General features: G+C 39.2%; 1 protein-coding gene across 5 annotated transcripts in view; it reads right to left on the bottom strand.

The window, feature by feature from the left end:
- The window catches only part of GRID2 (glutamate ionotropic receptor delta type subunit 2), a 755,994-nt gene that overhangs the window by 383,231 nt on the left and 344,971 nt on the right, over window positions 1-27,792 (bottom strand). Inside the window, exon 1 of one of the 5 annotated variants that reach the window (XM_076336768.1) lies at window positions 26,212-26,335. The exons of the other annotated variants lie outside the window; for them this stretch is intronic. Within the exon in view, the coding sequence (XP_076192883.1) occupies window positions 26,212-26,239 (28 nt within the window). The 5' untranslated portion in view covers window positions 26,240-26,335. Of the gene's footprint in view, window positions 1-26,211; window positions 26,336-27,792 lie in introns of those variants that run through there. 5 annotated transcript variants of the gene reach the window in all.

Here is a 27,792-nt window from a genome sequence, read left to right as displayed (position 1 = left end):
CAAATTTTTATCTTTGCCAATAACTCCTGAACATTTCTATGAGATGGAGATGCCAGTGAAGAACGGCCATCACCATGTTTAAGGACTGCGATTAGCCTTTCTGGAGACGCACCAAATATTCCTTGAAGTGATGAACCTAGAGAACTTAATTGTATGGCCTTATAAAGACTAGTTAAGATGTTTAAAGACTAGCAGAGAGATTGGGTATTACTGTGTGTTGTGGTTTAACCTCAGTTGGCAACTGAGTTCCACGCAGCTGCTCGCTCACTCCTCCCTCCCCCCCCAGTGGGATGGGGGAGAGAATTGGAAGAGTACAAGTGAGAAAAACTCGTGGGTTGAGACAAAAACAGTTTAATAATGGAAATAAAATAATAATAATAATAATAATAATAATAATAATAATAATAATAATAATAATAATAATATTAATACACAAAGCAAGTGATGCACAGTACAATTGTTCACCACCTGCTGACCGATGCCCAGCCAGTCCCCGAGCAGCGGCCCCCCCGGCCAGCTTTCCCCAGTTTATGTACTGAGCATGACGTCACATGGTATGGAATGTCCCTGTGGCCAGTTTGGGTCAGCTGTCCTGGCTGTGCCCCCTCCCAGCTTCTTGTGCACCTCCAGCCTTCTCAGTCGGTAGAGCATGGGAAGCGGAAAAGTCCTTGACTAGTGTAAGCACTACTTAGCAACAGCTAAAACATCGGTGTGTTATCAACATTATTCTCAACCTAAATCCAAAGCACAGCACTGTACCAGCTACTAGGAAGGAAATTAACTCTATCCCTGCTGAAACCAGGACACTGTGAAGGCTCCGTCCTCTGTTGTAAAACCAGATCAACAATGATACTCACAGTGAAAACCAGAAATCACTTCCACTGGTACTTGAATTGGCTTAGTACACACATATGATTAAAATGAAAGAAAAAAATGGCAGGAAATGTGCTTGCTGAGGAATGCTGTTTCATAGCTAGTAAGTCAGTCAGAATCATGGTAGTACGAAAAGAAAGATGACTGACAGCCTGACAATCTTGATGACTTGGTTAGCAATCAGTTGCAGTGCCATTTGATCTGCAGATCATTTTTTCCTCCCAGTTCCAAGGAGGTGACCTTTCCCTTGGGGTTTGCCTCAAAGGTGATAATGAAAGAGGACAGCTCATATTCTAAAGGTTGGAAAACACTTTAAAGGTGCTCAGTGTCTGAAGTTTTAGCTCTTTTAATTTTTATCAGCAGAGATCTAGCATTCATAATTACAGAGTTCCACTAAGTAATCAGAGCTGTTCTTTTAGCAACAGAAATAAATTTTCTGTTTTTCTAAATCTTAAAACCAAATATAATGAACCTATTCTACATTGAGGCCCATGCTTTCCTAAGTTTTAACTGGAAAGAAAGTAAAGCTTTATATCTTTTATTCGTACAGCCAGTGCAAGTCTCCACAGCCTCTGCTGGGCAGAGAAATGAGTAAGGCCAGGGTAACCCATTCAGAGTACTGCTGAAATCTCTGTTGTTTGTTTGTAAATTTTAGTTTCTTTTTTTTTTTTTCTGATAAAGCCTTTAAAGTGAGCAGAATTACAAATATTACTCATCATCTTGCACAGGTGAACCCCCAAGGCTCAACTGCCTCCACTGCATCCAGAAAGGATGTGCATTTCCAACATTGCTCCAGTGGATGTCAGTGGAACCTACAAATTGTTTTATTGTGTTTATTCTATTAAACAGTCTAACTCCCAGTTTTTCTGTGATTTCCAAACCATGATCTTGTGAGGTTACAGTAAATGGCAGAACTATTAAAGTATTTTCAAGCGCAACTCTCATAATGCTTTATGGTGGTTTGAATATTATGTTTGAGAACTGATCATAGTCCATTGATTCATAAAGTCAGGAATCACAGTTCTGAACAGAAAATGCTTTTACCACAGATACACATATTACTTCTAGGACTATATGCATTCTTTATTGGTAACAAAAATGAATGCTAGTGACCTATGGAGTGCATAAAAGATGAATTACTATCAGCAGACAACATCTCTACATCAGTGAGATGAAGGAGCAACATTACAAAAAATTAATATTTAGGAAATGTTTCAGCAGCAAAACTTGAAACAAAATCCCTCCCTATCAAAGAAATTTTAGTGCACTGAGCATGCAAATTACATTTCACAATGAAACGGTTACGTTAAAAGCCTCTTAATGTTCATATGAACTCTTAAAGGAAATGTAAAATGTTTCAAGGAGATGCCTTTGTTTTCTCAGCGTTTACTTCACATCCCTGCCATAAATTAGTCAATTTCATTGTAATTCCCTGAGATTGCTCAATTTAGTGGCACAGTAGGCAGTATTAAGAACTGCTTCTTACTTCAGGACACAAACGAGTTGACCATTTTTACAAATTGGGAAGAACACATTTGTATCTTTCACTACAAATTCTCTCTGTCCCATTTGTGTTTTATTTCCATTTAAACCTCTAAGGCATACCATCTGCACTGTCAGCCTACACTCCACATTAGATGTTTGGGTTGAGGTGAAGTTAAAAAGAAAATCAAGATATCCCTAAACATTGAAATGTGATTAGCCTGATGCAAATCCCCCTCTTCCTCCTCCAAGTCCTGACGTGATCTGACTGACTACTCTTGAGGGTACTGGATTTTTAAAAAGCGGGTACTCAACCATTTCAAAGCGCTTTTTTTGCCTCTTTTGGGTGCCTCTAGAAGGAATATCCATCCCAAACCAGTAGCGCTTTTGGTTTCTGGCCAAATGCTAGAGCACTCCTTATCTCCCACAGCCTGCCATTAGAGCATCTTTTTCCTCTTGGGGAAACTAAACCCTTGGCAATGGATGGAACCGGAGTACTTCCACGGCTTCCTGAAGGTAACTGACTGATCAGTCGACCCACGGCATTATGAAATATCTTTCATCTTCAGAAGATTGTTGGTTTTAGGGAGTTTTCTCCACCAATGGTTTCACTTACATTCAACAAAAATGAAGTTATACTATTCCTAAGTAAATGGCAAACTGAAAGTTTCTCTGCCTCTGTCAAAGTTTACAAAAATCTTGAACAATAGTTTTGTTTTGAATCCTTGACATTTATTAATGCAACAAGTTTTCACTAGCTGACTGATTGAAATGCTTTGCATCCTATGTATAGCAATTATTTTAAAGATTGCTGATACTATTTTTTTATTTGGCTATAATAACCGTCTGTGACAAGAGCACATTGACTTCAAAGAAGGTATGAATTCTTCATGTGCATTTAAGCTATTACTGCTTCCTGAGGTGTACTGGGGATATCGCAAGATTTTTTGAGACAGCTCTCAGGCAATAGAAGAGCTTCAGATCTGCTTGGACTGTCTAAGCACACGTGTATCAGTTACTACATTTCTGTCAGCTGCCTCTGTCAGTGTCCTAATTCGGGGGCAATGGCCACCTGCCTGTGCTAACAGCATCACAGCTAAGTGCTGCCCTATGACTGAGTAAGAGGCATCGGGACTTGACTGCAGTTATGCATGGACGTAGGAGGGGATGCTCTTCGTGGATACAATTTCTTACCAATTGAGAATAACAAATAGCACTCACTCCCTAAAGTGTTCTGGCTATCCCTTTTATCCACCTTAAAAATGACGTTATCTGGAAGACTGCCATAACAACGTTGCGCTCCCTGAATGCCCAGGAATAATGGAGCAACTCTCAACCCAGATAAGGGGTATCTCTTATGTAGTCAAACACCTCCTCTTTGGTTATGCAGCAGTACGAAGGTGCTCTTTCTTCTTATTTTTAAACTACCACACTGTATCTGACAGAAACTGAATTCTAATATATTCTGGCAAGAAAAATTAATCAGAGGAATATAGAAAGGATAAATACACATAAACCCCACATTTTGTCTCACGCCTGCCACCGTCAGATAAATAATATTTACTAACCATGCTGATGCGTATACATTCACTCTCTGCCACCGTGTAAGCTGAGAAGCACAGACCAACATACGCAAGCAGCCGTACAAGCAATGACAAAAATAGACTAAAATATTTTTCAGCATAAAACATTGAGAGAGCTTTATGCACTCAATATGCTACAGTTCCATTTAATTTCAAGAGTTCTATTAAGCATTGCTCTAATTGTACATCACTTATAATTCTTGATCTGTGAAGGGGGATAATAGATGTCAAGTCATTGTGCTAGTAGCCATTCATTCAATTTATATTTTCAAAATAAAAATCATGCACGACTCAAAAATCCTTATGAGCACACTAAAAGCATCATCACAAAGCCATCTGGTTTAGGCCATGTAGAGCTCAGTAACAAAACAAATGTTGCATTTCATTTTCAGATCCGGGCTTATTGATTATTTTATCTCCTGTGCTGCAAAGTATGTTAGAAGGCCCTGCTCTGGAGGCAAGTTGCCATGAAAAGAGACAAGAATTTTATTAGTGCTAGAAGATGCATAGCTCTGCTTTGAGAAAAATTACACAGCTCTCCAATGAGAAAAAATAATACAAATGAATGAGGCCTGACAAAAAGCAGAAAAAAGCCTGCAGCTGCTATCAAATTGATAAACACTGAAAGGGATCTCAAAGATAAGTGTAATGATGCCTAAGCCAATGACATTTCATTATTATCTCTCTGTAGTTGTCTAGGAGAGCAGGTGAGTCCTTGATGCGTTCTCTACCATGCCGATCACTATTTTGCCAACCAAATTAGAGATGAATCATCTAGCGCAGCTCCTTTTGAGAGAACAGCTCCTTTTGACAAAGCAACACCTCCAGTAACAGCATTACTGCCAGTTTTATTACCTGCTAGCAGCACCTACAGAATTCATTGCCTTTATACATCTACATTTTTAACAGTTGGGAACGGCACAAGGAAATGTTGAATACTCTGTGAGTGGGTGCTGTTTACGGCACTGTGATCTTTAAAAAGACATGGCAGAGTCTCTCTCTGCTTCACATATTTTCTGATAGAAGAAAACAATTTGTCTGGGGATGTTTTGACCCACTGTTTTCCGTTGGTAGAAAGATGTCTTCAACAGATATTAGCTGGGAACAGCAAATGGACTAATGACCGCTGCAAGCCATTCAGGCATGCAGGCACTCCCTCCCCATCACCATTTGTGAAAGGGCAACAATCAGTGTTGTCTCAGCGGGGAAAGAAAAGGTACTTAGGTAAGTGGGTATATGCCCCTCACCCCCAAGTGCAAAGGTGACAGTTGGACATCAGCTCTATTTTTAAGAAACCTTGATAAGTAGCAAACATGGCTGTCCAAAACCAAATCTGTCCACAAGCTAACATTTTCAAAACCTCGCTCAGCTCCCTCTTGGACCAATTTACTGAACGCTGACTCAGAACATTAGGTCTGTTTTTCACCTACTCTCTACATAGAGAAAGTGATTCAATTTCTTATGAATTAATTTCTTCTCAATCTACAAATTCTTATATATCTTGGTGGTTTAGGTTACTTATCTCTAAAAATAGGATATTAACATCAATCCTGTTCCCTCTCTCCCAGGGTTTTATACACCTTGATACCTTTTATACACCTCCCTCTTTCTAGTCCCCCTAGAGCGTCACAGATCAAATTTGGCTAATCTTTCGCATCTTGCAGACTGTCTCTGCTGCAACCTAATCTCAACAATGTCCTCCTTCTTATAAGGTCACTGGAAGTGCACAAATTACTCCAAATGCAATTCTATTATTTCTTCAATTTGTGCCAAAATAATTTAAAATTAATTATAAGCATAATTGTCCATTTACAGGCCTTGCCTCTTTTTTCTGCTGCCATGTAGTATTCTATGCAGACTGTATTACCTACAAATAATTTTCTTAAGTCTGCATTTCTCTCCCTTTTCCTGTTGTAGTGTGTGTATTATTACTTTTGGGTCTCAGTTTCATTGCCCTTTAAACTTTCTACTGGCATAGAAAGCAGTACTGGATTATTTTAATGGATTAGAGACATACTGTATTTAAGGACACAACACAAAGTCTGAGTTACCAGCATCAGCCAAAGTTTGGTTTTGCTAGTGGCACAATCTTTTTGTTACATGTCCTTCTCCAAGGTCATTTACATACGAGGTAAACATAATCGTTTCTAAAAATGATTGATGCTGCCTAGGAATTCAGCCAAAATTTACTGGCATTTGCCCATTAAAAGAGACAACAACCAAACCCCACATTTTAAAGCACTTGAAATGTTCCTATTCGTATAGCTTGATTTCACTTTTTTATAGCAGTCCCTTTTGTATTATAGTAACAAACATTTACTTGAAATTTAGCTGATGAATACCATATGAAATAGTCCTATAATGTGAGTATACCAGCAGGGCTCTGTGGAGAGGCAAAAAAGGTTTTACAGAGACCAGAACTGAATGATTAAATTGCGATAAACTTTCTACAGATTCTTTTTATGATTCTCTAGAATCTGACAGGAGGGATTTAATTCTCTATTAAATTCTACATAACAGTTAAAATATTCAGGTTGATGTACGAAGCACACTTTGGATTATAAGTGAAATGTCTTGCCATTCATCAGCAATTATGCCCTTAATAAGTTCTGACTATTGTCAAAGCTTTCTAGCTTGTCAGTGAAGGTATGCAAAGGCTGATCTCTGCAGGAAGATTTATGAATTAAAAAAACTCACCAGAAAGCTCTCAGTAAAATCTGCCTTTAGGATCTACCACTAATTTTTACGCACAGTTTCAATTCAAAGCAAATGCATATTATTCATCTCTTTAGGAAAATATTTGTAAGCAGATCACAGTTTCTCTGAATGTATTCATTATCACACAGAACTGCAGTAAGCACAAACTCTTCTAGCAATTTTAGTGGGCTCTGGATTAGATCCTATTTTAATTTCCTCTAAATGCATTTTAAGTAGGATTTTTACTTGCTTAGAAAGAAACTTCTATACAGAGCTCATTTACAGAGCACTGAGTATTTGCTGTTTGGTTTATTTGGGTATCACGTTGTTGCTCATGTCAACATGAATGACATGACACCATTCTTTCTCATTGGAGGAACGCAACTAATCCTAACGAAAGGGAGCATGTAAAGGTAATGGGATATTTTAATCTCTCTAGAGAGGCTACGGGATGAACTGGATTAGGGTGTTTCACAAAATTCCAAGCCAACACTGCTTATCCCTGGGAAAACTATGTAAGGTGTACTCACATCACTATGTTATACTGACAGTGTGCAACCTTTATATTCAATTTATTTTATCCTTGATGGAGATTTGGGGATCAAAGAGGCAAAAATATAGAAGCAATGGTGAGACTGTCATTTCTGGGGTGACAGTGTTAGAGCTCACAGATAGAAATTTGGGGTCCTGCTCCTTAAGCAATATCCCACATGGAAAAAACCATCATATACTTACTGATTTTTGTCTTTCTCTGTACCACAAGCTTAACAGTTTCTTACACAGATTATGAGAATGCATGAAATATCCTGGTTAGAGTGGACAGAGGAATACTAATACCATGCTCATTTATGAACTTGATGATGTTTTTGGGTTCCTGGCAAAATCTTTGGGTATGCCTGCAGTACATAAAGCGTACCTCTATCCCTGTATACTCTCTGAAGGAAGAAGTTTATCATTCCAGTCTACGAGAACAGCTGTCTATGCTAGCATCCTGGGAACACACACACAGTATTCACCCACTGCCACACAGGATATACTACAAAACTTGCTTCTCACTTACATTAGTTCTGAATCAGAAAACTTCAGTGAGCAAGTGCTTAACTCAACAACTCAGTAAAACAATTCTCTCTATGCCCTCTTGGGCAAATGTACAGAGATGGGAGTAAGTGCAGCACCAAGTTATATAAACAAATGCAGTCTTGGCTATCCAATGCAAAGCTGTAAGCTGGTCATTTATCCACCAAATAATTCGTAAGATCAAGTATTTTACTAACTACATTGTGTTTTTTAACAATTCAAGAAACCTTCCTTCAATTTAGCTTTTAAGCTATTTGCTTATTCTTTGTTATTCTCTTATATGTGGAATTCCTCTCTAGATCTCGGAATTACCAACAGGTGTTCATGTTGATTTTATCTCCTTTGTGAGTGTGTCACGTTTCATCTTGTAGCAGGATTTTTTTGATCCTTTCATCCTAACAGTCACGATTTTGGATATACGAATGACAGATAATCAATACTCTGCAAGCACTGGTCAATGCAAACTAAACTGCATAATGCTTCTTGAGTCACCATCCCCCAAATCTCAAAGCACCTACCAAGAATCCAAATTGTTTTATTACTTATCTACCAAAGCTGTGCATTTGGTTCATTTGAACTTTCCTGCAGAGTTGAAGGAAAACTGTGCAGAGACTTTCAGCTAGCTGAAGACCACTAATTGCACTGTGTTCCCAGGGTGTGACTACTGAAGTCAAGTAGCTTTTCTTAGTTCTGTTTCCATAACCACACCACCAGAGAACCATAGCTAACGTCCACTTGCATTTGTAACTGGAGACTAATTTCGTATTGGAAGTCAGTAACAGCAACAATAAGGGAAAGCATCATTAAACGGCTGTGGTTTGGTTTTCCCCCAAAGATACAGTCCAGCCATATTTCATAGCTAGATGGACAAGATACAACCTGTTACAGTGCTCTGCAGTTGGGTCGGCAGCAGGTAACACTTTTTGAGTTTATGATTTGTCTGGAACAACACTACACAGATTTTATCACAAAATTATGAAGTGATTCAGAACTGTACAAGATTCAAATGCGTGTACGTGCAATACATACGCCTTTATGTCACAGGACTAAAACTGGGTAAACATACACAGGCGAACAGTGCGGGAAAAGTGAGAGAGTGATTGAAGCCCTCTGGAAATTTTGTTCTTGCTGTATGTATGAGAAGAGAGCACATGTGCTAAAAGTGATAATGGCAAAAGAAAACCATGAGACAGGCAAACAGCCCAAACAAATTATGTTTAAAATTCAGCAACTCCTACTACACTTTGTGGATATTTTTGTAAAATGCAGATTTACTTAAGAGTGTAAGAAATATCCTCCTGGGCCTGCTCTTTTGGCCAATGATCACTCTACCTGACATGAAACTGAGCATGCCGATCTACCCCGTCTCTCTGACTGTGGCAGTAGGAAAAGCTATTTGGAAGCAGATATCTGCAGTCTGTCCATTCCCACTTCCCCTTCCCAGGCAACTCCAGTCACTCACCCAGGAATGTTGGATGGAAAAGGTTTCCCTACCCCTTCCCCGCATGGTCTACTATGAACCTGGCCCACAGGTTTGACTAAGCCCCTGTGAACCTCCCGCTCTTGTCTGTCTGCATTTTCTGCTCTGGCAACAAATTCCAGAAGTTCAATACCACTCTTAAAGAAAACAAACAAACAAAGTACTTTCTCTTCCACATTGTAAATGGATTTCCCATAGTTTTGGCACATGCGACCCTGTTCTACTTTATTATTTTGTACATCTCAGTCATATCCTCACCACAACATTTTCTTCTCCAAACCAAAGAGCCCCAGCCTTTTTACTCTCCCTTTGATAGCTCATTTCTTGTGCCAAGACGACTGTTACTTGTCTCTTCTAGAGCTACTAACAGCCTTGCCACATTCTGCCTACCACGGTCCTAGCCCCAGAAAGTGTGTTTATCAGCAAAACAGAAAATACTATGGTCTGAGACTTCTACTGGAAGAAGGTTTTTTTGTGAAGTCTGATATTATTTGAGAACAGAACAGCTCTGAAATATCAGATCTTTTTCTGATACCTTGGAAGACAGGACATACAGCTTCATGGAGCAAATTAGAGTAATACTTTCTGCAGTCATGAAATGAAGCATTTAAAAATAAAATAAGCAGAATCACATTTTCAAGAAATAATTGTTATCCCTGGAGTAACTCCAATTCCTCAAGAGCTTTGTGCATTTCTCAGGCATTCCAAAACAGGAAAAAAAGGCGGGTCTTAGTAATCCTGGTGAAGCTGAGGGCTACAGAGAATAACTTGGTAAATTGCATTATTAGTGTCAATGTTGATAAATACATTCAAGTATTTTCTCATTTTTGCTGTCTCTGTAGATTTCACATCGCTATAGTAGAAGGCTAAGCAGACACTGTATCTGTAGAAAACAAATATCATGAAAGATACCTAAAGTGGATCATTATAACATAACAACCGCGGGTCCTCCAGGACAAGGATGTATTACTGTGATACTACCTGAAATCCTAACACAAGATTAATTTAGTATTTACGGAATACAACACAAAACCTGATTTCAGGAGCCCTTTTCAAGACCTCAGCACTTTAACACATCCTATTTAAGAAGTAAGAGATAAAAATAAATGCTAATTCTGTACAACTTTCAAAGCAGAGAACTATGGGACAGATCAAAAAAATAATTTAGGTGCTTACCCTGTCAAAATTAATGGGTCCATGTAAATTTTGGCCTAAGTGTTATAATTTGGCAGTTTATGAAATATATTTTGTTTAATGTGAAATTACAGGTAATGTTTAATTGGTTTCTAACATCAGTGCAAAGTATTTCTGTAGTCAATTTGCCAGTTTGTGAATTGAAATAAAGAAACACAAAAATGGTAATTTGGGAGAACTTTGCTTTGCAGGTTGTCAAAACTGGATACAGTTTTCCTTAATTAAATCTAATTATTAAATTATGCAGTTTTAAGTAGTTACAGATTTCAGATAATCTTTCTCACCAATGTTGAAAGTACCCAAACCATGTCACTCATATATGCGTTCCTTAGTACAAAATTTATCCTAACTAATGACAGCTCATAATAAGATGAAAGATTTTCTTTCCCTCTCCTTTTCATCTCTAAAAAAGAATGGAAATTCATTGCTCTTTCCAATTCAATATGGTGACTTCTGAAAGTAACCGCTTGACTGACACAATATGGTACAGAGGAGCTCATGCTGTTGTTTTTTTCATTCTCATTCTCCACACAGACTCTTGGGCTTTACTTAATGAAATGTCCACTATCTCTCTGTTAGCCAAGGGTGATCTTAAGTAAATTAATGAGACAGACACTTCCCGTAAGTAAATAAATGAAACTCCTGAAGGGTCCAGTACAAGATACAGTTCTATACTTACCCAAGAAGAAATCGTTTGTTCCATGCCAAGATTAAAAACAAAGAGTCCAGAAAGAGAACAATTTTAAACTAGAGACAGAAAACCCAAAATGACAAACTTCACAAACAAATCTTCAGCTCAGATTTTCCTCATAAAGACAGAAGTTCTTTTTACTTGTGCATTTTACCATCAATAAAAAGTCACTGGTTCTAAATATATAGCATTATTATTGTTATAGACTTAAATACCTTCATCGTGCCCATGAAGTAAACAGGACTAATGGTGACACAGCGGATCTGAAACACCAATCCATACACTCTCTTGAGTGTTTGGAAAGAGACAAAAAGGAATACAAATAGGACTAAGGTAAATTCCTTCACTAATTTAATTAAGAATTTACAGAAATCTGACCTATTTACTAGACTGGAGCATCACAGAAAAACAAAGGGTTGGACCATCAAAAAACCAGAGGGCCCATATCCAAAACGAAGACCGTGAAGTTGCTATATCTTTATATCATCTTTAACAAAAGCACACAGTTTTCTGCCCCCATTCCACCCCTCCACCACTGGGCTCAGCTGGGACCCAATTAAAGCTAAATATATGCTTTTTCAATACCCACAATTTTGACCCCAGGCACACATTTCAAAGCACTAATTTTCATGTTTTATGTATTTCTAATTCAGTTTCAAATAACCTAAATAATATACCCTCTTTTAAAGTTGTTTTTGTTTTTCAAATGAATTTGTTCCTTTTAGCAAAATTGGTAATCCAGAAAAGAAAAGAAAAGGGAAAGGGGCACTCTGGCCTTAATGATGTATATTTAGGAAAGAAATGGCTGAGAGCAAGAACTGTGCCGCTGTGGTCTGCTTTCCTGAATCATCACTTCTCACCGACGACATTTGTATGGGAACACACATCTGTTGTAGAGCTGCTTTTTTATGCCTTTCAGTGCATGACAATCTAAGCTGATCAATGTACTACATGAAGGTAGGATTTTAGCCAGGAAGACAACCCCATATTAGCTTTCATTTAGCTAGCACAAGGACAACAGCAAAGCCAGAGGTGTGGCCTTCACTGCATCCGTCAACCTGCCAGGTACTTCAAGCTAGAGACTGCCAGAATCTGCGCTCTTTCAGTGGTCCTGCTCCCTTGGCAGGCTGAAAAAATGCCCATGTAGTCCCACACGGGGTAATCACATACTAATGATTTACTAGCTAGACGCATCCTCCAAATTGAAAAAATCTGCAGGAGAAATGGACATCTTTGCCTCAGATATGCACTGTCTTTCCAAATGTTGTAAAATGAGCTAAATGTGCCCAGAACTAGTGACAAATGGATGATCCTTTATCTAAAAAACAGTGTAGAGTCTGAAATTATATGACTGTGTATTGTAAAAAAGGGAAACACTTTTCCACTATGGTTCTAAATATATAGCATTATTATTGTTATAGACTTAAATACCTTCATCATGCCCATGAAGTAAACAGGACTAACGGTGACACAGCAGATCTGAAATACACGTGATGCACGTCCTTTCCTTTCTTCTTGAAGAATTAAAATCTGTGGTTTTTTACAATTCAAGCTAGTCATTACATTCACCAGTTCTGAGTAACCTACCTTTCAGGTCTCTGCATCCAAATTTAAGTAAAGCCTCCATAAATCTCTGCAGGCTAGATAGTCGAAAACTACTCATAATAGCAAAATAATAACAAGTGTCTTTTCTTCATATAAAGCTATGTATTTGCAATGAAATACCTAAGTCTGGGATTATTATCCCAACTGTAGCACTACGCTAGTGCAGCTGTACTGTCTCTCTGGTCAGCATTAAACTTGTTGCCGAAGTTTTGTTCAAGATGCATGCCACCGTACGATGCCATTTTCATACAATGTCTTTCAGAGTGCAACAACCCATTCTGACTACAGGTCCCTGCTGTGATGAACAGAAGGTCACTAGGTCAATCTAGCAATTAAAGTGTTTTCATAGAACAAAAGCTTGTTGACCAAACCAATCCTTTGATATTATAAAAAAAATTCCTCTAAGACTCAATAATGGGAAACTGTACACTGCTGTTCTGTATGTAAACAAGATATTTGACATATAAAACGTCCTGAAAGTAGAGGGGTAATGGAAATAAGCCAAGTGTCTCTTCAAACCTCTCATTTTTACCTCTGTTTTGGTAGTCTCAAAGTGTGAATTGAAAGTAAACTTGTATGAACAGTATGTTTCAGTCAGCACCTGGTTTAATTTTATTATTTAGAATCATAGAATCATAGAATCATTGAGGTTGGAAAAGACCTCTAAGATCATCGAGTCCAACCGTCAACCCAACACCACCATGCCCACTAAACCATGTCCCTAAGTGCCTCATCTACTCGTCTGTTAAATACCTCCAGGGATGGGGACTCCACCACTTCCCTGGGCAGCCTGTTCCAATGTTTCACCACTCTTTCAGTAAAGACATTTTTCCTTACATCCAATCTAAACCTCCCCTGGCGCAACTTGAGGCCATTTCCTCTCGTCCTATCGCTTGTTACTTGGGAGAAGAGACCGACACCCACCTCGCTACAACCTCCTTTCAGGTAGTTGTAGAGAGCGATGAGGTCTCCCCTCAGCCTCCTTTTCTCCAGGCTGAACAACCCCAGTTCCCTCAGCCGCTCCTCATAAGACTTGTTCTCCAGACCCCTCACCAGCCTCGTTGCCCTTCTCTGGACACGCTCCAGCACCTCAACGTCCTTCTTGTAGTGAGGGGCCCAAAACTGAACACAGTATTCGAGGTGCGGCCTCACCAGGGCCGAGTACAGGGGCACGATCACTTCCCTACTCCTGCTGGCCACACTAGTTCTGATACAGGCCAGGATGCCATTGGCCTTCTTGGCCGCCTGGGCACACCGCTGGCTCATGTTCAGCCGGCTGTCGACCAACACCCCCAGGTCCTTCTCTGCTGGGCAGCTTTCCAGCCACTCTTCCCCAAGCCTGTAGCGCTGCATGGGGTTGTTGTGGCCGAAGTGCAGGACCCGGCACTTGTCCTTGTTGAACCTCATACAGTTGGCCTGGGCCCATCCATCCAGCCTGTCCAGGTCCCTCTGCAGAGCCTTCCTACCCTCGAGCAGGTCAACGCTCCCGCCCAACTTGGTGTCGTCTGCAAACTTACTGAGGGTGCACTCAATCCCCTCATCCAGATCATCAATAAAGATATTAAACAAGACCGGCCCCAGTACTGAGCCCTGGGGAACACCGCTCGTGACCGGCCGCCAACTGGATGTAACTCCATTCACCACAACTCTCTGGGCCCGGCCATCCAGCCAGTTTTTGACCCAGCGCAGAGTCCACCTGTCTAAGCCGTGAGCCGCCAGCTTCTCTAGGAGAATGCTGTGGGAGACAGTGTCAAAGGCCTTGCTGAAGTCCAGGTAGACCACATCCACAGCCTTTCCCTCATCCACTAGGCGGGTCACCTGGTCATAGAAGGAGATCAGGTTGGTAATGGTATGTTAGACATACAGTAAGATGCAGCTATAACTTAGAAGTGAAGTTCACATGCATGTTCACATGTAAATAAAGCTTCAGTAATCTCCCACAGACTAGACAACTAATAAAATCATGAAATCAAAGTAGTAACAGCTTTAGTATAAACAAACTTAGCCAAGGGTATACGTTAGAATGTTTCACATGAGGCATCACCTCGTCACACACAAACTGAGAGCAGTTTGCCATTGTCTCATAATAAACAGAAAGCAGGGCAGGAGGTGGAACTGCAAAGAAATAAAGACACTTAGCACTAAACTGTTTCATACAAAGAGGGAAACAGTTTCTTGCTGGAAGAAATACTTTTGTGAAACACAGATGCCATGCTGTTTATCTAATGACAAAGCAGTTGAACCAGAAAGATGGATGGATTCTCACTGGCATTTCCTGCTGACCACATTAAGTACCATAGCTGAGAGATTTTTAGACTTTCCTGGAATTGCTTTCCATAAGACTTGATTGAACTAAATGTGCTCTATGCAAATCTCTGAATATAATGAAAACTGGAATCGGCAAAAAGGGTTTTCCTTGCACTCACTCAAACCACAGCAAAAATAGCTATGTAGCCTAAAATGCAGAAATAGTGCTTGCACAAAGACTTCATGGTGGATAATAACCTTTCTGTGCATCGTGAGAGGATTCGGGCGTTTTTAGACCTCACTCTGAATTACAGAGGAAATGAGGTTGAGTTTCCACATTACTCAGAGTGCAATCAATTATAATACTTCGAATTAAAGCAACTGCCTCTACAAACGCTCGTCAGTATCCTGCAACATAAAGTAGACATGCTAATTTCATTAGGACGTTTTGAAGCCTCAGTTACGCATCTCACAATGCAGCCCTCCAAATGAGCTACTGTCAGATTTGCCTAAAATTGCTGAGAGAACAGTCAAAGGCAACTTTGCTATTATAAAGCTTAAACAGGATCGAAAGATAAACTGGGACTACCACACTGCTAAGGACTTCAGCCAGCCAGCAACCCCTCCTCCCCCCACAAACAACAAAAAACCCCAGCTACAGTTTAAATTGGCATAAGCATCACTCACCACTTTGTGGCTAACTCAGTGGCTAAAGTAACAACACAGAAAATTATCTCAAAGGACTTTCAGAGAAGAAAGAATACGGTCGCTGTCATTCTCACTGTTGAGACTATTGTTCTCAGAATACTTTAGCCTCACTCAGATCTACCTTTCTGTGTTAGTTTTTAAGGTCAATTTCTTTTCTTTTATAGATGTAAATCAGTTTGCAGTAGCCTGTGCAGCCCTTCTCAAAGCACTGGAGCTGTGTAGATGAGCTGCACTGATTTACATCATCTCAGAATTGGACTCAAAGACTTGAAGTAGCATGCTGAGATCGGATATGTAACATCTATACCAGAGCATCTAGGATTTGATTGCAATATAATGAAGAGTCATTTAAGTAATTACTTTTGCATAAATTACTCTATGCTGGTATGTTCCAATCTATAATTGCCGCACATTACAAGCACCATGGTTACCAATCAAGGGGAGAAAGGAATTCGAGACCTGGAAAGTGCAAGAGAAATTAGGTAGAGCAAATATACGGTTAGACTAAAGAACACATTATTCATCTGCCATGTTGACGTGTAGTATGGATAAGCAGGAGGGTAAGAAAAAAGACCCAAAAGTGACACACCTACCTACCCCAGCCCAGATAACATGTACTTCCATGTGTCACAGAATATATAAGCAAACTGACTAGATTCAATCAATGTAATAAATTCCCTCATCATGGTTTAAAAAAAAAGATAAATCAAGATGCCAACGTTGCCACGTTCTGTAATTCCATAAAACCCAATCACCTTAAAAGAAATTGTTCCGTTCATTAGAGAAAACCCTGCGTCCTAGATGTAGCAGCCTCCTGGCCCTCCCCTGTTTTAGGAAAGGAGCCTGTGGCCATAGCAGAAGTCCTTATGCTGATTTCCAGTAGCAGAGGAAACCACCACGCAGGACCCCTGGCAAATGCAAGGAGAGTAACATGAAGTAGAGCACTGGTAACCTGAGGGAAAGCCCACCCGTTCCACAGACAGCGTGGGAGCAACAGCGGCTGCTGACTTCTGATGCCTATTTGCAAGCTTTTTATGACCCTGGCCTGAATTGCAGGTTTTGCAGTCAAAGCCCAAGCAGTTTTGACTAGTACTCATTTTTTGTTAGTAACACTTGGCACAGCTGCTCTCTTATGAAACTAAATGTCTTGTGACAGTAAGCGTAGCATGATGGAGAGGGTCTGGCTGAGATGCCGAATGATCTTTGGCCTTTATTTATATGTGACATTTCCAGAAAAAACATTTTATTAGATAAGCCGCTAGGGAGCAATCCTTCAACAGATGGCTATGGCCGCATTCTTCTGGCAAAGATAAACTTCTGAGAATGCAAACCACAGGTTAGGAGGATATGTTCTGCAAAGCAAAGTAGAAATGGAAGAATAGGAAGGGAGAACTCTTAAAGGGGAGTCATATTTGGACTGAATGACTCCTGAGGCATCACCACATTAAGAGCTGCCCACAGTAATTATCATGGTAAAGCCCTGGCACTACCCACCAAGATCAGCTGTCCCACAGTTCATTGACTGATGTTAAATAAATCATCCATATGTCATCATTATCACAAATAATGCTTACGTACCCTCAGACCGCATTAAAAGCAGAGTGGAAGTTGAGGTGAATACAGGCAAATTGAGAACAAAAGACGACCAACATGAAACACTGAATTTCCAAAACACCACAACTCAAGATGGTTTTTTTTCACAAATGCCATCTGCAGTCCTGTCTCACATAAAAGTATGCAAGTTACAAAGTCTGTAAGTTTACAAACTATGAAAAACAACATGTGGAAGAACATATCATGTCATTGATAACAGCTTCAGCCATCATCAGAAAAAATAATGACCATATATTCAGGAAAATAGGTCAAAGTCTGAACTGCTTCACTATGATCTGGTATGAAAAGAGATTCAAAGTTTCTGCATAAGGCATGGAAAGTGTAATTAGCAATTAAAAGATATAACTAATGAATACAACATAGAGTGAGGAATACAGGAAAGAACAGCTTCCTCCCCCTCTTACAGGTTGTGTTGGTGGGATATGTTGTCTAGCAATCTGAAGTTAGAGCTAACGAAGTCTTCTGTGTGGGAATAGATTTATATACACATATCACACATATAGCTACATAAACACATATGCCCAAACACAAGCTAATCCCTTTAATGAATCCAGCCCACAACAGTCTAATCATCACAAATTTTCTTTATAACAGAAGCTATATTCAGACACGCAAACACAATGCAATCTTCCTTGTAAAGTACTATAAGCTTTATCCTTTCAGAACCTGAAAATAAGGCCTGGTTATTTTTTCTCCTCAACTTTCAGGTCTCCTTGGGCCCAGATTTTAAATCTTCCTGATGTTAATATCTGCAGCTCAATTATGCTACCATGATTCTTTTTCCCCACTAGACATATAGCGTACAAATCTACAGAGAAAACATCAGTTCCTGGCAAGAGCTCTTGGCAAAGTAGTGATCCTTCTCCTTTCTCAGAGCCATTTTGAATATTAAGACTATGCACAGAAATACTAAAATTTATCATGAGATGGCTAGGGTTTGTTGAAGTCCCCTTTGAAGCCCTGTTGAAATGTTTGAGTCAGGTTTTGAGCTTGGCCTTTTCCTTGAGATGAACAGAAGTGCAACAGAAAGATGCAGAAGAAACAAGAGAAAACTACAGGAATGGAAAAATATCTTAGCAGACTAATCCCTCCAAACCTCTACCCTTCTAAAACTATTCTGAACAGATGGGTAAAGGTGTATCAAGCCAAAGCTGTTACTTTAGATGAAACCTGCATTAGATTTAGAAGTTTCAGCTGCTCAGCAGTACTACAAGCTGCACAAAGAAACAGCTTGCAATATACTTATATGTCTGAACACTGCTGGCTAATATTGGGTATGGCCAGCTATTAGAAGTTTCCGGTTGGGATTAGACTAAATATTTGTTCTATATATCCCAGTTGATATTATAACCTGTATGATATGAAGGAATTTTCCCCCAGAAGGTAAATAAGTAACTGAAGTAAATGAGATAGTGACAAAAGCAAAACTTCACTAAGGGAGTTACAGTTACCCAGTCATCATTTCATCTTGTAAAATTATCTTTCAATAAATACAGACTTCTGAAAATGAAAAAATGAATTAACATGGACAGTCATGTAACCTTAGCTCTTCCGTCTACTCTTTAAAATTAGTGATAACCAGTGTGATTTTTTTTTTTTTTGCAAGCCTCCCAGCTGCATTCATTGTTACACATATTTGTATATGTATTGAATCATGAGTAATTAGTTGCAACCAGCTTAAAAAAACCCCAAACCTAGAAATGAGGGTATCAGGCTAGTCACGATCAGTGAAAATCATCACTGAGATAAATATTTCTCTCCCAGCGCCTCTGCCTATGATATGGAGAACTCCTGAGAAACACAGCATTGCATGCGCAGATTGTTCCAGTTGTGAAGTAGAGGAGGTTGTCAGCAGTTGAAAGGGGAAAAAAAAAAATAATCCCAGCTTTTACTAACAGAAAAATCCTTGCTTTCATTCTTCTTCCAATGAAAAATACCACATGACAATCCAACACTAAAAAACTGCTTTCAAAAGTACCAAATTCACTTGTTAGAATAGAGGCATTTCGATAATCAAGTCAGGGTACAACCAGTCATGGAAACTGTTAATTGTCCAAAAGGACACAGCCCTTGTATCATCTTTTTCCTCCTGAAATATTGTATCTTCTGTAGACAAATAAATCAGACTAGATTTACTGCAGTTACAGGAAGAGCAGTATTTGCCTTATAAATTCTTGCAGCACTCTTTTCTTCATCCCCACTAGCTAAGCACGGGCTAAACAAGATGAAATATGATACTGCATGTCTACCTTTGTATTATTAAGGCATTAAAAACCTTATTATTACTAAGATGTCAAAAGCAAGACAAAATTATTTTCAGTTGCCATTTATCTTTCAGTGGTGGCAGTAAAAGCTGCTGAATTTTCTCTCAAAAACAATTTCAACTTTCAGATTATGCCACTACATATTGTTGCCTATACAGCATCTATTGTTTTCAATACCCACAATGAGCCACAAATGCTTTTTTAGCCACAGATGTTAAGGGTACCTAAGATTTCATTTTAGAAGAGCACAGAAAATAAGCTAAGATTTTTCACCTCTGTCTCCCTAGAGAACAACCAGGCTGCACGTCATCTCTGCTCATCTCAGTTGTGAGCAGATTTTAATACACTGTCCATGTTACACCTGGGACACAGCTTCAGTGGCCATGCAAAATAAATTTCTGGGCTTTTCTGTTTTATATTACATTTTTATATTACATTTATATGCTCTATTACTAACATAATAGTTTGGTCTGACCTACACAAGGATATATGGGCTGTCAATGTCAGGTGAGTAGAATAGATCAGGGACCAGAGGCATTCCCCCATCTTACTCACCTGAATTCAGCACGTGACTGCCAGAATAAATCACAATTTCCAGCTTATGCAAGATATTCTTTTTTCCAGCTCTTATTATTAATAATTATGGCTGTTTTATTTAAAATAAGCTCATGGAGTACTCAGGGAGGAAGTCATGAATTACATTCAAAGTGCTTGGTTTCTCACTGAAATAGAGATTTGAATTTTTATCAGTGAACAGAAAGATTTATCACCTAACTCTAAGAAGGAGGATTGAAGTTTTACTTACACACTGAGACACACAGCCAGATCCCAGAGCTATCACAGGAGTATTTTAAAATGTACCACTGCTAGAAATTGTATCATAATAAGTCAGTATAAAGCATATTCTTTAGAAATCTCAGCCTGGGAATAACTCAATTCCTCAGGCTCTCCAGTCCCAGCTGGTTGAAGATTACCACACAGCAAAAACGTTTGTTGGAGATTTTGTTGGGGTGCTGCCAGTTTAAGTTCTGGTGCAACAAAAGGCGTTTTTTGCTACGAGGGACACAAGGACAAGATGCAGCACCTGATGAGATCATTAGCTGCCTACCTGTTTGCTTGCATTCCCCAGCAGCACGCGAGGCTTGGGCACAGGGGAGAGTTTGATACAAAAAGCAAGCTCCAGTTGCTGTGTAAGTGATGGACTGGTCAAAAGATGAAACACAGCTGCAAAATACTGCCTTATCTATACAGCTCCACTCCAACTAGAAAAAGCAGCTATATAAAAATGACATGGCAGCAAGGAAGTAAAGAGAAGGAAGAGAAAACAAAGAAAAAGAGTGCAAAAAGGTAAAGAGTGTGACAAAGATCACCGCAAAGGATACCTTTTAAACAATGAAGTGAGCTAGATATCCAGAATTGCCCAGCCAGGACCCTAATATGACCTGTATGTTCTAAATCTGTTTAAAATTGCTTGTGGCTTTAGATCTTTCCAGAGGACTAATAGGCTGGAAACATGTGGCGCTCACGCCACTTCTTTCCCCTCTGTGCATGGAGACATGTAGCAGATGAGCGCAAACTTCTAGCTGAGTGACTAGGTTTTGCACAGGCAAACAACTGCTGAAGATGCAAGGAAACAGAAAGATGAGGACTTAAACAGCCACAGGGGAAAAAACAGATCACAGTCAAAAGAGCATAGTCCAAGTATCTATTGTGATTTAATGTGTCAGAATAATAATACCTCTATTAACCAGTCTAACCAGCTTCCAAACTAGAAATATTTCCTAAAAAATATTTATCAATGTTAAAGCAAGTTTCTTATTCAAAATTGTAAGGACTTAACACCAAACAGAGAGTCTATGTTGCAAAGAGAGTAGAAATATCAATCTGGAAAATATTTATGATTCCCAGTTGAAGATGATGTTTAATGAAGCCAGTAAAAATGCAAAATTATCTTCTGACTGCAAGCTCTCCAAAACATTTCAATGAATTTATGTTGAGAACAGCCTGCTTTCAACAGTTACTAATACAAACCATTTCATTGCAGTCTTGGAAACAGGCATTTCAGACTTTTATGGCCATATTTTCCAAGTCATGTATACTTTATGCTACAAACACATCTGTTTGAAATTAACTCATGAACACGATTATTTAATGTGCACAATAAAGTCAAAGGGTCTAGCTGGCCGTATGCTAACAACTGAACTGTACACCTGCCCTCAGCTTCACTATAGATCAGTTTATGCATCAAACTACAAAAGCCTGGGGAATTTTGGCTTTTTTCTGGTTTTATTTTTCCCTCCTTATTTGTACACCGCTGACTTATAAAACATAACAAACTTTGGGTCTGAAATAAATGTCTTTTTACATGGTCTTCAGCACTTGGATAATACTATCAGGCAGGGCTTGCTTTTCAAAGCAACTCTGACAAATAATTGCCAGCATGCACTTAAATGTGTGTCAACTATGACAAACCTTACAGTCTGTAAATATGTAGGATGAATTCGTTGTGCAGTTTCATGTGACACTACTCAGGATTCACAAGGAAAAAAAAAAAAACAATGCCAGAAAAGCTATGTCCTGTAATGATCTGCTTCCCAGTTACAATGAATCAAACGTAACTACGAAGATTTATGCTGTGCTATCAAACATTAATGGTGATGCTTCAATGTCTTTATGCGGCTCTTAATTAATTTATCAGCAATATTCTTTAGAAATGTCGGCGCTATGCTCAAGAGCTTTGTTCACCTTTCACTGCTGAACTCTACATTCCTAAAAGCAGTAACAAGCAACAGTTAGATGTCTGACACAATATATAAAATATACTTTTCAAAACATTTGAAATCCCAGTGTTACTTGTGAAGGCAGAGAATGCAGAATCTTTGGGGTTTTTATTTAAAAAAATGAAAGTATCACAGGAGTTACTTATCGATACTTACATTAAATTTATCAAATGAATCTGAGATATTTTTTCCTTCAAAGTACAAATGGAATCTTATTATTTCATCAGTGTACAAGGCAATCAGGAATCATATCCAAGTGTCTGGTATTTTCCATAATGCATGATATCATACTGAAATAGATTTTCTAAATGGATTTTTTTGGTATAAACTGGGGCGCCCCTTCCCTGACTTGAAAACTTACTCTAACATTATCATTCGGAAATGAGATCCAGACAAAGCCCAGGACACAGGATAATTAGAAAGTAAATACCCCGCTAGCATATTTGCCCAACTTTCAACTACTGTTGGCTAAAACTAGAGTTCATGTCCCTTAGTTAATGGTCCTCCACGGATTGTTTCATCCTTGAATTTGTCTGATTGCTTTGGATTTTTTTTAAACCTATATAAACTTTAAGTATCTACATCATTTGGCAAGAAGTTGCACAACATAAATATTTGTTGTACAAAGAAGTAACTATGTTTTGTGTACAAAATGTACTTGTGTGCAAGTTAAGCAAGTTCTTGGCTATTATTTACAGGATTCTGAACATGCAACTGGGCCAAATAACAGATAGCTGAGATCATTTGGGTTAATTCCATTCTGGAGAATATCTTCTTATAAACTACAACTCCTGGGAGACTATAGTTAATACCTGGACCTCAATTGTGTGATAACAGTACATTTTCTTCTCAAAACTAAGACTGAGGAGGATCTTTTGTTTGGAGCGATGCCCTGAAGGAGAAAGGAAAGGTGAAGGCACAGGGGAAAGTGTCTCCCCATGTCTCCCCCATAGATTGGTTCCCCGAGGAGAAAAGGTAAAGAGTGTAATTATTAATAGTTTCTGAAAGGTGGCTCCCGAGGTACGGAGGTGATGGCAATGCCAAGTACAAATACCTGATTAGTCTCATGACCAATAATATTATCATGTCATAAACTGGTGTTACACCTTGCAGCAAAATGATATCCTTGGCCCAGGTCCCAGAGGTGACAGACAGCACAACAGGGAACACGTACAGCAAGTAAGGTGTTGCATAACACAACTTTGAAAGCAAGTGCGACAACTTTGAGAGCAAATTAATCAACATTGTGACCAGCAACTGTTGAACCAATTTGATGAATGCTTGTAACAAATTTGCCTTAACACGCTCTGGTCAGATCTGTCATTACGTCAACTCTTCATGCCCCACGTTGGGCACCAAAAGCACTGTCGTGGTTTAAGCCAGCAAGCAGCTAAACACCACACAGCCGTTCGCTCACTCCCCCCCCACAGTGGGATGGGGGAGAGAATCGGAAAAAAAAAAAAAAAAGTAAAATTCGTGGGTTGAGATAAAGACAGTTTAATAAGACAGAAAAGGAAGGGGAAATAATAATAATAATAATAATAATAATAATAATAATAATACAAAATAAGCGATGCACAATGCAATTGCTCACCACCCGCTGACCGATGCCCAGCCAATCCCCAAGCAGTGGCCCCCCTGGCCAGCTTTCCCCCAGTTTAAATACTGAGCATGACATCATATGGTATGGAATAGCCCTTTGGCCAGTTTGGGTCAGCTGTCCTGGCTGTGCCCCCTCCCAGCTTCTCGCTGGCAGAGTATGGGAAGCTGAAAAGTCCTTGACTAGTGTAAGCACTGCTTAGCAACAGCTAAACCATCGGTGTGTTATCAACATTGTTCTCATACTAAATCCAAAACACAGCACTGTACCAGCTACTAGGAAGGAAATTAGCTCTATCCCTGCTGAAACCAGGACAATTATATGTGAAAGAAAAATCATAATATTTAGCTTACGTGAAAATAAATCTAGAAGAGTCAATATATAGTAATGATAATTTACATGCACCTGGTCAGGAGGACCTGACCCTTTCATATTAGAAAAAGCCACAGATCTACAAAGCCAGTGTCTTGTGGATTATAGCTATGCTCTCTCAGGTGTTATGCTGTAATGAGGACAGACTTGGTTAATATTCATTACTCCTCTTCTTGTTTGCTCAGTAGAGAAGGTATTTGAACTCTAGTGTTCAAATGGACTTTACAGACTAATTTCCCTTGGGCAGTCTTTTTGTTGAAATTCCTATAAATTGATATCAAGGGAATAAAAGGGGATAGGGAGAAGTAAACAGTTGCAAAGCTAGCTAGGGTTCATGAACTGAAAAGTATTTTCTGTTCTGAGAACACTGAAGTTTCAGAAATCAAAAGATTATTTGAATTTTAGCCCTAAATTAATTCTATCAGTTGGTGTTTTCTTCTTATGTTTGCACAGGTGAGGAAAAGACCAATTTTTAAATTATCAGTTTCCTTAACATGAATAAAATGCACATTTATAAATGAGTCATTCTGTTACAGAACATGAAAAACTCAGAAACAGAAGGCAGTCCCGCCATTCTATTGATCTCAAAGAAACAGAGGATTTGCGACAAAAGATGATCTATTGACTGAAGTAATACAACAGGTTGCCTCTGGCAGTGGCCACTAGCTAACGCTTTGTAACTCAGTAGATAAAACCACAATGCATTTAGCCACCCAAGCAGTGTTGTACATAGAGGAGGGTTGGCTTTTTCTTTTCTTTAATTGATTCTTACATCAATCGGCCTCTATTTTCTAACGTGATTTGTTTATTCTTACTTTCACACAAGCAACAATATACTCATCTTGGAGGTGATGGCCTAGAACCCACTTACAAGATGCATTCTTCTATAATACAAGAAGAACCCAACGCAGAAAAACTAAAATCATAACCCATAATTAACAAGGCAACAAACGAACACAGCAATATACCACCTTGAGTAGAAAAAAGAATAATACTTTTAAAGGCTTTCTTGGTTATCTTAGCCTGGTGGTCTTGTGATTCTCATCTTCCAAGTTTTTATTCTATTGTTTCATAATCCATCATTTGCCTTGAAAAACAATTTCTCAGCACTTACAATGCAGAAATGTTTTTCTTTGTTGTCTAAGATTAATTTTTTACCCTACCAAGATAATCAGTTTGAATGAAGCAAAAATTCTCTAAACATCCATGGTGAGCCAACAGGAAGAGAAAAAGGCAAAATTGAAGACAGGGCTGAGGCCACCTGGTCAATGAATTACATGTGTTTAGTTGGCAGAAGTCCAAGGTATTATACTGAAGAGACCCATCTAACTAAATGATTAGATTTCCAACCATTATTATTAATTAATACTAAAACACACTGAACAGATTAACACCGAAACTTCTGCACTGTAGACAGTTGCTTATCCCTAGATTTCCAAATGATATAATGGATGATATTGGAGCACACTGAACAGTGCAACACCGAAACCTCCATAGTGGTTTACAGACAGTTCTTCATCCTCCTTTACCATTCAGATCTTGCATTAAAAAACAACCAAAGCATACAAATAAAACGCAACAGCAAGTAAGCAAAAAGGCCAAGTGGCTAAGGTTGTAGCCTTCGAGTGAAAAGATGAGGAGGCTCTATCTTACTGTTACACCGGCTTTTTGTATGACATGAAACACCACACTTCCCCTTGCTCCTATGTCTTCTCCCATTCTCTGCTACATGGTCCTGCAACGTGCTTGTGCGATGTCTGCCTAGAGCAATGCGGTCCCAATATCAGCTAGGGCTCTGCTACCTTCCGTTGACCCTTTACTCATTCATCATGGTTTGCTAGTGACTCCAAAGTTTGGCTGTGATTAATAACAGGAAAATATCAACAGTCTGGGAACTGAGCTTTGATTTGAATAAAAAAAAGTTATTTACCAAGCTGCACTAACCTGAAAAAGCCCATGAAAGCTCGCTCATGTGTAATATTAGGTCCTCTTTTTGCCCTGCAGTCAGAACCCCGAGTCAGATCCATACTGATGTTGTCAACTCACACTACTTCTTTAGACAACCTTTGACCAAATTCTTCACTCTCCCTGAAGGACCATGACTTTTTTGTTTGTTTGTTTTTTTCACCTTTTATTCACCACCAGTGAAGTTGGGAAAGCAGTTCTGACCCTGGGCTGTTAATCTTTAATGAAAATGCTGCAAAATGGATTTCAGAGCTGTGTCAAACATTACATGAAGGTTAACATTAAATTATTAAATTTAGTAATTTAAACCAGTCATTCACCGAACATGATATTACAAGTACTTTTGCCTTCCACAAATCTGCATTGAGAGTCTTACGTAAAAGGCACTGGTAGCTCTCTCTTTATTTATCAACATCTCTATTGCTCATTCCACTTTCACGTAGGCATTTCTCAAAACTGCCCCAATGACTGAGTCATCAGTGTCTCATTTTCAAAACAGACTTCAAGAGAAGTTCTCAAAATGTCATAGGAGAATTTTGTCCCAAACCACTACTAAATTTAAATCCGAGCGGGCTATTGACTGTCTTTCAGGCTGGTGAGCAATCTTCTGCCTTAGACATTTAAAGTTTATGTGTTCACCTGTCATGGTTAGTCATGGTCTAGAAAGCCATGATCTGACACGCTCACAGTGTGGTCAGTACTACATATGACTGACCCTGGAAAGCCTTACAGATGGCCAGTGCAATAATGCTGATAAGCCCTTACTAAGAAGGGCAGCTTAGCCACACAGGCACTTCTTCCACAGCACACTTTCCAGCTCCCAAGGTATCTTAGGGAACAGCCCACATTAGCTAGCAGCAAGGCCCAGCAAGTGCCAACCTGAGGAGTGACAGTTGACGGTGTCCACACTTCCCATGTTTCAGGAGGGGGTTAACTTGAGGCTGTGCTGGGCCTGTGGACTGCATGCCCTGCAGTCAACAGGCTAGATTTGCCAACTGAAATTCACTTGAAAGAAATCTAGTCAGGGTGCTCCAAGTTTACTCTTAGGAGGTGGGGGGGATGGTTAGAAGATATGATTCGAAAGCGAAATCCCCATCCAGATTGAAAACTCAACAGTGCTCGCCCCCTGACTCTGTCCTCCACTGCACAATGAAACCATGCCTCTGTCCTTTTTTAAAAAAAAAAAAAAAAAAAAAAATCTTCAGTTTTCCATATTCTGCAGTGGATTTACAATTCACACTGATTTCGTGAAGTATAACCAATTACCAAACAAGCTCAAGTCCATCTACACAAGCTGTAGTTGCTATAGTATGGATCCTCTTAAGATTATGGTGGATGATTAAAGGCAGTTGCCTAAAAAATGTTGAAACTTGCATATAACTATTTGAAGCTGGCAGAACTACTAAAACCACCCAAAGTTAATCACTTTGTTGTCTGTAGGACCAAGGAAAGGAGTTAGATTTTTCAGTAAAGTTTTAATATTTGATCCAAGTTCAACCCAATGGGCAAAATTCTGCAAACTCCTCAATAGATGAAGTGCTCTGATGAGAAATGTTGTGC

Source organism: Aptenodytes patagonicus, chromosome 4 (genome assembly GCF_965638725.1).
Source record: "Aptenodytes patagonicus chromosome 4, bAptPat1.pri.cur, whole genome shotgun sequence".
Classification (NCBI taxonomy): Eukaryota; Metazoa; Chordata; class Aves; order Sphenisciformes; family Spheniscidae; genus Aptenodytes; species Aptenodytes patagonicus.
The sequence above is the reverse complement of the archived record's forward strand: the minus strand, read 5'-3'. Positions and strand labels throughout refer to the sequence as shown.